Source organism: Penicillium angulare, assembly GCF_028827245.1.
Source record: "Penicillium angulare strain IBT 27051 chromosome Unknown utg000004l_segment0_segment0, whole genome shotgun sequence".
NCBI lineage: Eukaryota > Fungi > Ascomycota > Eurotiomycetes > Eurotiales > Aspergillaceae > Penicillium > Penicillium angulare.
This window is the reverse complement of record NW_026623163.1, coordinates 6,850,188-6,865,194: the sequence shown is the minus strand read 5'-3', so window position 1 is coordinate 6,865,194 and position 15,007 is coordinate 6,850,188. Positions and strand designations below refer to the sequence as shown.

General features: G+C 48.1%; 6 protein-coding genes across 6 annotated transcripts; 1 reads left to right on the top strand and 5 right to left on the bottom strand.

Annotated features, from left to right (window-relative positions):
- Positions 1 to 606: 606 nt before the first annotated feature.
- On the bottom strand, positions 607 to 2,339 carry N7478_006461 (hexadecenal dehydrogenase; the record flags this gene model as incomplete). Its single annotated transcript, XM_056922675.1, has 4 exons — positions 607 to 974; positions 1,029 to 1,828; positions 1,901 to 2,131; positions 2,197 to 2,339. 4 exons carry the CDS (start codon positions 2,337 to 2,339, stop codon positions 607 to 609), a joined length of 1,542 nt encoding a protein of 513 aa, XP_056780712.1.
- Positions 2,340 to 3,133: 794 nt separating this feature from the next.
- Positions 3,134 to 4,886, bottom strand: N7478_006460 (isocitrate lyase 1; the record flags this gene model as incomplete). Its single annotated transcript, XM_056922674.1, has 3 exons — positions 3,134 to 4,390; positions 4,453 to 4,608; positions 4,683 to 4,886. 3 exons carry the CDS (start codon positions 4,884 to 4,886, stop codon positions 3,134 to 3,136), a joined length of 1,617 nt encoding a protein of 538 aa, XP_056780711.1.
- Positions 4,887 to 7,692: 2,806 nt separating this feature from the next.
- On the bottom strand, positions 7,693 to 10,105 carry N7478_006459 (alpha,alpha-trehalase; the record flags this gene model as incomplete). Its single annotated transcript, XM_056922673.1, has 5 exons — positions 7,693 to 7,822; positions 7,885 to 9,626; positions 9,676 to 9,794; positions 9,848 to 9,920; positions 9,986 to 10,105. 5 exons carry the CDS (start codon positions 10,103 to 10,105, stop codon positions 7,693 to 7,695), a joined length of 2,184 nt encoding a protein of 727 aa, XP_056780710.1.
- An 854-nt stretch (positions 10,106 to 10,959) lies between these two features.
- N7478_006458 (short chain dehydrogenase/reductase family) lies at positions 10,960 to 11,967 on the bottom strand (the record flags this gene model as incomplete). Its single annotated transcript, XM_056922672.1, has 4 exons — positions 10,960 to 11,179; positions 11,271 to 11,574; positions 11,654 to 11,888; positions 11,938 to 11,967. The coding sequence occupies 4 exons, from the start codon at positions 11,965 to 11,967 to the stop codon at positions 10,960 to 10,962; spliced, it is 789 nt and encodes a 262-aa protein (XP_056780709.1).
- Positions 11,968 to 12,289: 322 nt separating this feature from the next.
- On the top strand, positions 12,290 to 13,249 carry N7478_006457 (deubiquitinase OTU2; the record flags this gene model as incomplete). The annotated part of the gene is made up of 1 exon (XM_056922671.1): positions 12,290 to 13,249. The coding sequence occupies one exon, from the start codon at positions 12,290 to 12,292 to the stop codon at positions 13,247 to 13,249; it is 960 nt and encodes a 319-aa protein (XP_056780708.1).
- A 170-nt stretch (positions 13,250 to 13,419) lies between these two features.
- Positions 13,420 to 14,432, bottom strand: N7478_006456 (putative thiol methyltransferase; the record flags this gene model as incomplete). Its single annotated transcript, XM_056922670.1, has 2 exons — positions 13,420 to 13,776; positions 13,935 to 14,432. The coding sequence occupies 2 exons, from the start codon at positions 14,430 to 14,432 to the stop codon at positions 13,420 to 13,422; spliced, it is 855 nt and encodes a 284-aa protein (XP_056780707.1).
- Positions 14,433 to 15,007: the final 575 nt, after the last annotated feature.

Below are 15,007 nucleotides of genomic sequence, written 5' to 3'. Positions count from 1 at the left end.
CCAAAAATGAATTCGCTAGAGCTGGTTTTGGCAAACAAAAAGGAAGCTAGTCAAAAATGGAATAACCGAAGAAATAACCTAACCCCAATTTCATGGCTCATAGTTTTGATGATCGGCGCTCCAGAAGCTGGAAAACGAAGTAGGCAACTACAGACGAGTTGGGTTAGAAACAGCTTCATTCATGGTAGTGATTGAGAGAAAAAAGGGGAATTTCTCAATTAAAATTAAGCATTTTTAGGTGTACTTAGTTGCTTTTTAAGGGGTATCAAGTGTATCAGGTGAACAGGGGGAGAACAAAGGAAAGAACAAAGGATGTGTAAGTAGACAGATATGCGGAAACCCGCTATCTGAGAAAAAGTACATGAAGCTGGTGCCTCGGTAGGGTATACAGTGCACGCTGGATTGTCATAGTCCAGCCGATTAGAAGATTCAGGTGGCGACTTAAATTTGACCGGAAAGGGCTCCAGTCTCATTTGTCGTCTCCTTCGTCTGGCAAACGGAAAGATGATGAGAAAATGACGGGAAGAACCAAAATAAACAAACATGGGAAATATAACAAGCTAAATGCCATATTGTAGATAGACAGAGAACTCAAAGAAAGGGTATTTACTCACTGGCAGCAACAACAGCAGCACGACCAGCACCAGCTTTAGTGGAGCCACCACCCAGGGTCAGGAAGTAGCGCAACCAGCCGAGGGTCAGCTTTTGGCCATTGCGATCAAAGTCGGGGGTTAAGGTGTTTGCAGCCCTGAGGGTCTTGATCTTGCCATCATATGGCGGGTAACGGATGGCAAGTATGGATTCGAGCCAGCTGGGGCTAGAGGTGATAGGGCGACGGTGCACCCAGACGTCGAAACTGGCACGTCCGCGGTATGCGCCGTTGCCACTCTCGCCGACGCCACCGAAGGGGAGAGTTGGGATATGTAAAGCGGCATCATTGATGGCAACACCGCCAGAGCGAGTACGGGAAAGAACTAGAGCATGTTAGTATTTGTGAAAGGAACGGGGTGTTCAAGGAGTATACATACTCTTCTCTACATCAGCCTTTGAGCCGAAGGGGTAAATACCAAGCGGGGTGCTTTGAACACCATTTGAAAGGTTAATAGCCTCATCCAAGTTCTCTACAGGAAGAATAGGAATGAATGGGCCAAAGCTCTCCTGGGTGCACATAGAGTCCTCAACGGAGTCTACCTGAACGACTGTAATGTCGATAAAGCGCTCTTTCTCATCCATGGTACCACCCATCATGATCTTGCCCTTAGTGTTATCCAACATACCCTTAAGGCGCTGGAAGCTTGCATCGTTGACAATGCGCGAAAAGTCGGTAGAGTTCTTCGCGCCCTTGGGGTAGAACTCATTATACGCCTTCTTGAATTCATCTATAACCTGGGGCACAATTGTCTTGTCCACAAGCAGATAGTTCTGCGAGGTACAGATCTGACCAGCATTCAGAGCCTTGGCCCAGAGCATACGGCGAGCTACCAATCGCGGGTTTGCAGTCTTAGAGATAATAGCAGGGTTGATACCTCCCAGCTCAAGTACAACGGGAGTCAAGGTAGGCGCAGCGGCCTTGGCGATGATGCGACCAACATTGGCGCCACCGGTGAAAAAAATCTTATCCCAGCGCTCAGCCAGCAAAGCTTGTGTTTCAGGGATACCACCCTGGACGACGGTGTAGCAGGAGGGATCTAAACTGGCTTCGCAGATTTTCTGCATCATAGCGGCGCTGCGGGGAGCATTTTCGCTGGGCTTGATAATAACGGTGTTTCCCGCGGCGATGGCACCAATAACGGGGCCAAGAGTCAATTGGAACGGGAAGTTGAAGGCACTGTATGGAAGAGATAAATGTCAGCTTGTTGATTCTCGGACCCCGAACGAACTCGATTGTGTCGCCACATACCCAATCACCAACACACAACCCAAGGGATCCTTCCTGATCTTGGGGCTCATAAACTTGAAGGTGAGGTCGATGTCCTGGGCCTTCTCATCCTTCACGAACTTATGCAGATTGCGAGTGAAGTAAACAATGTCATTAAGCATCCATCCGTATTCTGCGAGCTCAGTCTCGAATCGGGGCTTGTTCAAATCCTGGGCGAGGGCTTCGGCGATCTCCTCCTCATTGTCCTTGATGCTAAAATAAAACAAGTACATAATTAGCTTCAACCTCATAAACTAAAGGTCTGAGAGTAAACTCACGCCCAGTAGAGCTTGCGCAACTGCACCAGGCGGAACTCGACATCGCGAGTCTTGTGCTCGAGGAAAGCTTTGCGGGCGGTAGACACGCGAGCGGGGATGTCCTCGATCGGGGTGAAGTGCAGTTCGGGGATTGCGACACCCATTGCGACGGATGTTCAGGATGAATAAAATAAAATAAAAGGAGTAGAATTAAAACCCTTCAGTGTCAAAGTTCTCGTACCACGGGGAGTGGAGGTGTTCGGGTACTATTTAAGCAGTCCTTAACTTCTCCGCAGCCACATGCGCTCGGCGCTGTTACTTGAACCGACTGTCGATCCCGGACCCATTTTGCTGTTTTGGTCTGGCCCTTTCGCTACTCTTTAGTGTTATTTGGCAGGTTACACAGCATTATTACAGCCTCATGGCTTTAAAAAAGTATAATTCTCGCAATCTCTTTCCATCTTTTCATCTTTCCATGCCTTCATCCCCTCTGCCAGCTATTTTCTGCAGGAAAAACTAGCAAGATTGAAATTACTAAGTGGCCACTCCACCTGTGCTCTAACCGCGGCTTCACGCCACTAGCTAGCTACCTGCCCCACTTGAGCGTATTAAAGAATCCCTGATTCGGCATGCAGATTTAGCGCTAAAGACTATTTCAGACTTGCAACGTGACTGCAGTCACTTGGCAAATTTTTTAGCAGGCCAGATAGGGTAAGGGAATCGGGGTCGGGACAACATAGTCTCATTCATTGGAAATTAACTTTCATGGACTCATTTTGACAGCAGAAAAATAAAAGAAATGAAAATGCAATGATACTTGACAGTCCTTCTGCAAGGTCTGTCGACGGGGATCATGTCCAGGATATACAGAGAAAAAAGAAAAGAAACAAAAAACGACGAATTAAGATGTCAACGCCAAACATAGTCCATCAGCTATACAATTCAACAAACCCAGAACTTAGTTCTTGAATTGGTCCTCGGTCACACCCTTGCCCATGGCAGCAGTGCTACTCACACCACCCGAGACCATCTTGAGCAAGTTATCAACATAGTTGGCACCACTCCATTTTTGGTGGGTGACGACATCAACACCCTGTTCCATCTCTGGCTCTTGAACCAGCTCGCCATAAGCTCGCATACCATTGGTGGCAAATGCCTTGGCGAACTGGTGAGAGATGAGCGCGGTAGTGTGCAAACCAGCGAGAGTGATAAATTGCCAGCAGTAGCCCAGCTCACCGAGACGCTTGATGTAAGTCTCCTGCTCGTCACGGGGCATGGCCTTCTTCCAGTTGAACGAGGGGGAGAGGTTGTATGCGAGCTTCTGCTCAGGCCACACGGCGTGCACGCCGTCGGCAAATTGCTTAGCCTGCTTGTAGTCTGGCAGCTTGCTCTCCATCCAGATGAGGTCGGCGAATGGAGCGTAGGCAATAGCGCGGTTGATAGCACACTCGGTACCACCCTGGTAGCGGTAGTAGCCCTCACGGGTGCGAGGAGCGTCCCAGTTGAAGTAGATATCAACGCCGGTGATACCCTTGGCAATGGCACGAGCCTCAGTGTTGCTCTTGCCCTTGGCAGCCTTGAGGTACTGGTCGATGAGCGCTTGCTTGTTTCCATTGGTTCCAGCATTGATGGTGTCAATAACAGCTTGGTCGAAGAGCTTAAGACCAGCCTGGGCGGTCCATTGGTCCTCAATAGCCTGGAGAGCGTCGCCGTTCTTGCCGGCTTGCTCGGCGGCAACCATCAGGTCAACCAATGGTTGGAGGTTGGGGTTGGTGGAGCCTACGACGAAGGCGTGATCACGTTGGTCAATTGTAGAGAGAATGAGAGTGGCAGCCTCGGAGTCGGTACGGGCAATGGCCAGGAGATCGGAGCCCATGATATCGGCCTGGGCACGGATGGCTACCAGACGGTTGATGTGTTCGCTGATAGGGACCAGCACTTTACCGGCCATGTGGCCACACTTCTTGGTTCCGGGAACCTGATCCTCAATGTGAATACCAGCAGCACCGCGCTCGACGAACAGCTTGGTCAACTTCATAACAGCAGTGAGACCACCGTGACCGGTATCAGCATCGGCAATGATGGGACGCAGGTAGTCAACATTTGCCACATTGGAACGTTGCGCCTTGGGGGTAGTGAGGCGCTCCTCACGCTGTTTCCTGTCGTGGAAAAGCTGTGCCATGAACAATTGGTTGACCTTGCGGGGAACAGTGTCCTATCAAAGCAAGATTATCGTGAGTATAGCGATCTATAATGCGATTTTCGGCTGGAACATACCATAGGGTAATCTGCCAGATCAGGAGAAGGCTCGTCGGTTGACGAGGCTGTGGAGGAACTCTGCCAGCCGGAGACATAAATTGTGTCAAGGAATTTGGACATCTGGGTGATCATGGTGGGCTCGAGGCAGCCGTAGGTGTAGCTAGCTTGCTTGTTCTGTTCATTCAAATTTCACATGTTAGCAACCAAGTCAAGCTATACCATGGAAATTCGGTGATTTTCCCTCATACCTTCCAGTTTCCCTCAAGAATTCCCCAAAGCTTCTTAGCTTGCACATTGGATGGGTAATCAATTGTCAAGTTGCCGCGCTTTGCCACAATCTGCTCCGCAGTAAAGGGTCGCTTGGTGAAGCGCCAGCGGTCATCCTTCCACCAGTTCTGAACAGCCTGGACATCCGCCGCATACTGGCGGTCCTCGTCTTCAAACAAACCCATGATGAGTTCTTTGAGAAATGATGAGATTCTTTTTAAAAAAAAGATGTATCCTGAGCACGCGACAGGTATGTATTCAATGGAGGCGCACCGGTATCCAGCTAGCCTTAGGGATTAGGATGAGAGTATAGACAATATAAGTTGTCGCAAAGGAATATAATCAGAAAAGAGAGGAGATTCAGAGAAGTGAGAAGCACAGGAAAGAAGCACTGTATAATAAGAAAAAATCCCGATCACAAGCCAGAAGGGAGAACAGGGTACTTATTTACTTTTGGAATGCGTCACAGCCCAATGTTCGGCAAACGCTCGGCTGACCGGGACATCAGAGTCCAATTACAGAATGCCTAGGCTCAGTACCATACGTCCAATGAGTAATTTGAGCCATTGCTCAAAAGATACGCGCCGAAAGGCGGAGTTTGCGGGTGCGGTTCGGGAGAGAGGATCCAGATGCTGGAGATCCTCGGCCTAATGGACCATTTCACTTCTATGTACTCTCACAAAGATATTTACCACAACACCATCCCTCTTGAACTAAGTTCAAAACTGACTATCGGCATCTCATAAATGAAGTTAAAGAGCCCTATCGTCCTTTTTCAAATTCTCTAAATTAACGTCTGTGGCTTCGTAGGTGCACGCGAATGTGTCGGAACGATCAAGCTGCCATGACGTCGTCGAACATGTGCGTCGCGCTCGTTACAATACACTGTATTTTTCACGTGCATCTGGGCAACGGAGCTGAATGTGAATATCAACTTCCAAGACCCGTTGAGATTAGATAAAATAGATATCGAGTCACAGTGTATGGTTTAAATTACCTCTAAAGCCAGTCCATCAACTTTTTACTCTATCCTTTTTGGACCCCTGCAGTGAAACCTGAAGCTATCCAAACTCAATAATCAATCTGAGTCATCCATACCAGTCCGTTTTGCCCCGGTATTCGGCGTATCTCCACCCATCTGGATCATCAGTCTGCTGTAACCCATGAAGAACACGGCTTCTACACAATAGCCTGACACCAACAGAGTATATTCGCCTGACATATACATGTAAAATACCATGACTGTTACAAATAGATATCCGCACCAAACACCTGCACCACTCACCATTCGTATCTTCACCCAGTGCATAATATGAACGTTTACCCGCAACCAGGGAAGAACGAATATCCCACCCACTAAACTATGTACCCCGTATATACCGCAACGCAGACACGCACGACGTATCCATGATCTACCATGAATCTTGAATACTGGAAACAGCTTCCAAGATTGAAAACACCACGAATTCAGACCGGAGCCAGCTGACCTTCAATCCCTAATACTCATCCAATGAGGTTTAAGCATCGGGTGTTCATAAATGACTCAGGCTAACCGTCTTCGTTAGACCTCGGCTTCTTTCTGCTCATTCTACCTACTACCTATGGATAAGCTCGAACGCCCTAGACCCTGTAATGTCATAATAGGATTATCGTTAGTCCATTAGGATCAACGAGGGGTCTATGCTGCATCCAGACCTGTAAAGAAGTATCTATCTATGTTTTTCAAGTGCTTGTTCGTATACTTTATTTGTGAATTAAGCGATACCAAAATTTTAATTAGACAATATTAAGTATTAGAAGCAAACTCTGTATGTCTATGTCTATAGTATATAGTATTGATCTTATTCAAACCACGGCATTGTATACATCAGCTCTACACAAACGAGCACTTGCCCCCCGCCCCCAGGCGTATCCCGCCACAAGCACAGCAGCCTCGGAAAAACCAGGAAGAATCTATCATAATATCGACCCAGTGAGTTGGCGCGTCCCTAGTTTCAGAGCAATCGATAATGGCGTTTTATTTTGATAGGGATCGCTGGTTCGTTCGGACGTTGGCCGGGAAGATGTAAGGGTTGCCGAGTGGCCCGGGTTATTTTCGCGGGTGCCGTGTCTATATCGTTATACTTCAGGCTATACTAATGATTCATATTGAAATTGCGGGGAATGATCCACACGGCTGAGACTCCGCACGACGAGAGTACAGTCTTGGATACTTAGATCACGTAAATATAACTATGAAACAATGACTGGTAATCTTCCGCAGCAGGTAATTTATTTTGGGATTTTTTTATACTAGTATGTATATATCTGTACATTTGGACGGTGGGTATCCATGTCTGGTACACAGTCTTTCAAGGCTCCAAGATAAATCTATGAACAGCCTGAGGCTCAAGTTATTTTGGTGTACCTGGGTCCATTATTGTCTCAAGGGCTTGGGTACAGCTGTAACAACTTGAACTACTAAGGTAACTTCAAAGGCTGGAATCGTCTCCATGGCTGTGGGTAATTCTAGGTAGGTAGTACCTACTGGAACTACTCCATTACACGATTGATTTATGAGTATGATGACCTTGCGGGAACCAAGAAAGAATGCACATTTTTTTGATTATATATTTTCCCAAAAACTCATGCGACTTCCAATTTGACCTATGAAGCGTGATGGAATTAAATCAATAGACAATAAACCAGTGCATAGAATGAATGTATCAACCTGCTTTCTGTACATGTCCCACCTGCTCTGGATGCCGCCAGTGCCAGTTTTGCCAGTACCTATCGTTCTCCTGTCGTTTCTTCCTTAACGATCCCGACCCAAGTCTCATGTTTGCTGAATATGGGTCAGCCATGTGGCCCATATCAGTCAATTATGTTCAAGTTGACTTCCAGGTGTATACCGTTCACCTTCTTTCTTCCACTCTTTCATTTGGTGGGTTCGAATGGCTTCTGATGAAGTATCCAAGACCACAAACAAAACCCTTAAGATTTGTTACTCAGTTAAAAGGCATTCTGTGCATCAATTGCCTTCTTATACGTATCATATGGCGTGATAGTTCCCAGAGAACGGCGCATGTGCGCATTCAGGATCTCCAGCCCATAAACGTAGCTGGCGTTGACCCATCCGAAACTATACGGGGATGTGTTAGCAAAAAGCACAGATAAGCTCAAGAATACATAGAATCGACTTACCCTTCACGTGGTGCACCCTTGAAATCAGTGCCTTGGTTGCCATACTCGGCATCCACGCGGTGTGGATCAATCGGCCGTGTCACATCATACTTCTCCACAACAACACCATTGAAATCGACAAATGCCTTTGTAATCATGTACAGCCACTTGTATGCCAATCTCTCTGCTTCATCTTGGTATCCGTAGCGCAGGAATCCAGTCCAAGCGAGCATCTGCTGGGGTGCCCAGCCGTAAGGGTAATCCCACTGTCGGTTCGGTCGCTCCAAACCGACGGGGCCTCGAGACTCTTCTGTGCCCGAGACAAGGCCACCGAAGTTCTCAAATCGAGGAAGAGCCTTGGAGACCATAACGGCAGCTTGTGCTGGTGTCGCAAGACCGGCCCACATGGCCCAGAAGGTAGTTGCGGTCTCATACTCCTTGCGCTCCTTCTTCACAGTATCGTAGTCGAAGAACATTCCTTTCTCTTCGCTCCAACAGAGCTGATCCATCTTCTGCTTACGCTTGCGAGCACGACGGTCCCAGACAGCGGAAGTCTCAAACTCAACATTTTGAGTTTGGGCTGTTCTGAATTCAACTGGGATATCCAACTTGTCCTTGAAGTGGGTTCGAATCATGCGTGCAATATCAACCTCATACTTGTAAAGCAGTGAGTTAAGATCGACAGTAGCTAAGTTTGCGCACACTCGCTCAAGACGGTAGCTAGTATCGTGACCAGACTCACGCACTGCTCGGTCATGCAAGAAATATTCATCCAACTCAGGCTCGACGACCTGACGAGTATTGTATGCCTTGACAAACTCCTGGAATGTCATTCCGTGCTTTTCAGCATAAGGGTTGAGGATATGAGTGAAATGAGTAGGCTCAGTCTCAGGTGGCACGCCCCATCCCTGAGGACGGTATCTCGAAAGCCCTGTAGCTGGGTCAAGACGTGGCTTACAAGCCCAGACACTGTGGTATTCCTTGATAGCAGCAAGGGCTGCATTTCGAAGGAACTCCTTGGAATCCGGCTCTAATTTGATGCGCTCATAGACGCGAAGTGCCATATCAGTCAGGAAGGGAGGCTGAGAGCGAGTCAGGTAGTAGGTTCGGTTGGCGTTGAGAATCTTTCCGTAATGCTTAATCTCGAAACAGAAGTTCGTAACCATGCCCTTGGCAAGATCAACTCGGTCGCTCACAAGGAGGCCCAAAGATTCCATATAACTATCCCATCCGTACAGCTCATTGAATCGACCTCCTGGTACAACGAAGGGAACACCTTGGAGATCTTCTTTCTGGGTGGTCTCGTTGATCGTCTTTTCCATGTCGAGTGCCAATAAGCCTGGCTTCTCTACAAGTTTCATAACATAATCCGGGGTAATATCGGCATCCAGCAGAAGTACTTCCAATCGCAATTTGGGGTTGGCCTCAGCGATCTTAGAATAGTATTCGAATTGCTCCGGGGCACCTGGGGGAATGTAGATGCGTGGTCTGGGGTCCGCAGTCCAATCCTTTGGGTCTCTTCCAGCGATCTCAATATTTGATCCATCAATACGTCGTGTCAAAGCTTTCCAAAACACGTTTTTGATTAATCGTGAGAGTCGGGATACCGGGTTTTCGCTGAGACGGGCTTCATCGAGCTCGATGTGCTTGCGACCATAGTCTTTCGCAATAGTAAGTTCCTGAAGCAAGTTGGAAAGCATGTATGTGCCACGCACGTCCACTCGGTTAAATCCAGATGAAGCTGCCGTTCCGACCGAAATCACCTAGTGGAGTTAGCAAGCAGTAGATCTATAAGTGGGCCATTTAGCGCACCTTTGGACCAAGATCCTCGATTGTGATTTGCATATTCTGGTCGGTATCCTCTTGTTTTAGGAGAGCTGCGAGGGTCTTCTCTACGTCGATAAAGAATTTGCGGGGGCGGCTTGCCTCATCTGCAAGGCGGGGTCAGATCTCCGGACTCACGAATCCACGTTGTAAAGCATACCTTGACTTCCTCGCCTCGAAGGCAAAGTACCCAGGAACTCATTGATATCTTCTCCACTGTAGGGGTTAAAGCTCTGTGAAGTTGAGATAAAATGAGATTAGCCGGAAGTCCGGGGCGTTGACGATGGTGGCTGCTTACCGCCGAGAAGGTGCGTCCACGACGAAGTCTCGCTAGAGACTCCTCGTTGCCATAGTAGACATCTGGGTTTGAGAAAGGATCAATGGAGCCCTGCCGTTGGGGGGCGTTTGACGAGCTCATGGTCCGGTCGTGCAGAGGGGGGAAATGGAGAGACACAATAGTTGAGGTGTCCGAGTGTGTGCGTAACGCAAGGCTGGTGTGTGTTTCCACACCGACTCTTTACACTTTTGTTATGCTCCTTTCCCGGGGTAAAGCTTCCAGAAGGAAAAGAAAAGGCGGGCCGTTGTCGTATCGATCTGCAGCGGGGAGCACTCCTACACAATTGCCGATTATTTGTAGAAGAGGCGATTGGCAGCAGCTCGGATTTGTGGTTGTAGGCAGGTGAGAAAGGGGCAACCTAGATGACGGATTCAGGTAGTCTCAGTTTCAATTGGATGCGGTGTACAGAGTATGAAGAATGTATGAAGTGGAGGAGCCGTTTGAAATCTGAGATATGTTGTGTGAAGTGGGATGGTCGGAATGACGGCATTCGAGCGATGATGTCGCCGCTCCACAGTGAAATCGCCTCCGATAAGCAGTGATAACAGGTCAAACCGGATCACAGAACAAAGATCAAAGCACAACGTTGTGTTTATTTAGGATACAGGATTTGATAAGAAACTACTAAAAAGCATTGGAGATTTTTTTTGGTCATGGTATCTCAATTCCGGACTAGGACAGGGGGTTCACAAAAAAGCAATAATAGTGTGGCTAGCCACTCATCGGAATGTCAAATCCAAATCGATATGCAATTATTTGCCCCGGACTCCGCAATCGGGGCCCCGGAATGTTGGGACCAAGGTGGGAAAAAAGGTAAAAAGAGTGAAAAATAGGGCGAAAGGATAAGAATAGACCACGCTATTGGATTATCTACAAACTATCTATTTACACAGCCCAAGGATGTGTTTGATCATCTGGCGCGTTTAGCGACCATCTTAAAGCTTGGCGGAGATTGAACTACCTCCGTCCACGGAGATAGTTGCACCGTTGATATACGCGCCCGCCCGGCTACTCAAGAACAAGCAAGCGCCGGCAACATCCTGTGGTGTTCCAATTCGTCCCAGTGGTACTCCATCCTTGATCACATCACCCATGGATTCGAGGGTGGCGGCCATCATCTTACTCTCGAAAGGACCGCAGGCCAAGGAATTCGAGCTAGATAAGGAAACGTTGGTTAGCATTGAACTGCAGTGGAGAGAATGATGAAACAAAGTATATGCAAGGGGAAGAAGTAGAGCATCCTTACGTGATATTGCGTCTTCCAAGGTGATTTGCCAGTACCCGGCTCATGTGGTGCAGACCAGCCTTGCTAGTACTGTAGGCAAACGTCTCCAACGAGGGAACACGGAGACCATCCACACTTCCGATGTTGATAATGCGGGCGGGATCATTCGGAGCGGCCGCTTTCTCCAACAATGGGGTCACGAGCTGGGTAATATCGAAGACTCGGTGAAGGTTGAGGGTAAGGACACGGGTAAAGGCGGCGGTAGGATACTCGTCGTAGGGAGCGCCCCAGTTAGAACCGGAGTTGTTGACCAGGACATGGAGTTCTATCATTATTGAGATAGTTAGTTAGCGATCGGTCCAAGTATCAGATAAAAGCAAACCAAGATAACTCGATTGACTGACTGCTTTCGCGCTTTCCAAGCTCCTCTGCCAGCTTCTTGACGTCTTCATACTTGTAGAAGTCTGCAGTGATAGCATGTGCCTTGCCCTTGCCAAGCGCATTTAGCTCGCTAACAGCCTTCTCACCGGCCTTTGCATCTCGCGAAGCGATATAAACGGTGGCACCGTTGGTAATATATCCCTCCGAGATCATGCGACCGATACCTTTGGCTCCGCCGGTGACCAGCACCACTTTGCCCTGGGTCAAGTTAGCAGCTGAAATGACATCGTAACTTTGGCAGACATACCTCAACATTGAAGAGACTTTGTGCATCCATTGTAGTATTGTGAATATAGCACTTTAGCAGCCAACAAACGTGATTTGAATCAGATTTAATCACTCCCCCAAGCTCCTCCTCATTACACTGCATCATACCCGAGACCGAGAGGATGAGCCGAGGCACGATGATCGCATGACTAAGCACATGGCTATCCATACTAGTCCAAATCGGGACAGCACTTAGGGCAGCAAAATCAGGGTTTCGCGGGGCGATATTCCTACAGCGCGTTGTAGCTGCATTGACTCCAGCGTTGACTGTTATTTTTATCGCGATTTACACCTTTTATTTACTGATCCGGCTCTGGTGAATATACAACACAATGGACGAGCTACTATCAAAGCACCGCAAGGAACAAAAAGACTTGCAAGGCCGCATTACTCAAAAGAAAAAGTCCGCCACGAAGAAGACCCGCAGAGGCATCAATGATGATTGCGAGCGCATGCAACGAGAGCTTAATGAGCGACACCAAACAGAAATCGCACAACTAAATGGCGAACCACTTGAGCCAGTGGAAGCCCTAGAAGACCTCAACCTGGATGACGAAGCCCCCGCCGATATAGAATCGAACGAGAACAAGACACCTCAGGATGCAGAACCAACGCCCAACCCAGCAGAAGAACAACCTACTCAAACAAAGAAGCCCAACCGTCAAAAGGCCCGCCTAGCTCGTCGAGCAGCCGAGCAAGCTGCGGCGGCTGAAGCTGCAGCCGAAGAAGCCGCCAACCAAACAAATTATAGAGGCGACGAGAAAGAAGTGATGGACGCTGTATTCAAGAAGCTCGGTCTGAAGGAAATAGAAGTCAACCCAGATGGACATTGTCTCTATTCCTCTGTTGCCAAACAGCTAGACGATTCCGGACTCGGCTTGCGGCCGGACCCAAGCCGAATTGTTCTCCAGCCTACAACACAATCACGCATTGACACCGTTGCATCACCACAGCATGATGGCTATCGAGCCGTCCGAGCCGTGACGGCGGACTTTATCGATCAGAACAAAGACGATTTCGAAGCTTTTATGGAAGAGCCGTTAGATGTGTATACGCGGAAGATTAAGCTCACTGCTGAGTGGGGAGGGCATTTAGAATTGCAGGCGATAGCCCGAGCCTACGGTGTGGAAATTAATGTTGTCCAGAGTGATGGGCGAATGGAGAAGTTCGAAGCGAGCGACATGGACAGCTTTGATGAGGAGGAAAAGCGCAAGCGTGTCATTTGGCTGGCGTATTATAGACACTCCTACGGACTTGGCGAGCACTACAACGCTCTTACAAAACAATCTTGATGACACCGACCCGACTGCCGATTCATGTCCCCAGATATAGAAACTAGAATATTACAAAATATCCACAAATCCGTTTCAAGACCTACTTATTTATTTCAATTCCTCTTACCTTTCTATGTGTTTATCTCACATTTTTTGGTAGTTCAATCCTTGCGCAGAGAGCAAAAAATCTAGTTACGTCGACGCCAAATAGAAACTCTGTCATTGATGATGCCATTCTCACCCTGGGCTTTGACATGGGTCCGCTCTGGCTGCCAGTAGGCGACTCTTTCAAGGCCGGATTGACTTGGTGCGCGCAGCGGATCCTGCTTGACGACACCATTGACATATGGGATCTCTTCACCCGGGTGGCTCAGGTGTTCCACGTAGGCCTCCGAGGGTGAGGCCCATGGGGGTCCATTTTCTTTGGGGTCCTTGAGACGGGGAAACTCAAGGCAGATCAAGTTACCTCTGGGAGATGGAGCTAGAAGCTGGGTGTGGCGCAATGCCCACTTGGGACGAAGCGATGAGTCCAAGGCACAAAAGAACTGGATAATCGGTCAGAATATAAATCAAGCGCGGTTTGGTAGTAAGCGAAGGGAACCAAAGACAATTAAAGACAATGACCTCGATAAGAATGATGCAGGTACATCGGTAGCCCTGGATTATATGTATGAAAGGGGTTGGGTAGTAAGAAACAACTTACAGTATAGTCATAGACCAGATCGAATCCATTCCGTGGCACTCCAATGGTCTCAAGCCACGCATCATCGAAGAAGTCACCCTGTACAAAAGTGACCTTTCCCCGGCCAGTATTCTGGTCTCGCACACGGTACCAGCTGCGATTCTCTGTCTCCTCTTTCTTGCAAGCTTCGACAGCAGCAGAGCTATATTCCACGCCATATGTATCAAATCCAAAGCTAGCCAGTAGGAGCACATCGACACCTCTACCACATCCAGGAACTAAGGCTTTACGCCTGTAAGATTGGCCCTGTGCATCCTTCCCGATGGCGCTGCCAATGGTGCCGGTTTGCTGGGCCAACGTGTCCTCCAATGCTGGGTTGGGAAATCCCTCATCCCAGGGCAAGTTGTCACCTTTGTCCCAGAGTGAAGCCCAGCCCTCGACGTATTTGTCGCCCTTATATTGGGCCATTACGGCCTGCATCTCCTGCCGAGCTTTGGCATGTTGGGTTTGGGCACTCATTATGGATGGTTTTGTTTACCAATGCGGGGTTATAGCGGGCGATTGCAGAGACCGGGTAATGTTTATACCAAGGGGAATCGTGATCTTTGTGGTTTGAAGAGGGTTTGGAATATGCTGTTAGCTGATTCCAATTGAGTGTTAAACTGAAAGATTCAAGTCCTGGGGGTTTGAGGAGCTCACCGTCATTTCCACGCCACTTCATAGCGACTCGATCACTAGCTTATTAAGCACCTCCTTGCAGATGAGCGACCGTGCAAATCTACTATTTTCAAGTTTGCAATTCCTAGCTTCTGATGTCAGTTCTGATAATTTGAAGGAGCTGATCACATGTTATGTAGCAGGTAAAAAAGGCTGTTTGGGACCTATGCAATCATTGGCCCGTCTGTTTTGATGCAGATGCTAATGATGCAATTCATAGTGCATAGTATATGTTACACGTGCTCAATAAGAAGTAAAGTAAAGAAAGAAAACACAAGACCAAACCAAAACCAAAACTTTGAACCTTTTTCTTAATAGCTTACTACATCAAAGCTCTGGAGAACTTCGGCTCCAATATTGTGAGTTCTATATAAGAT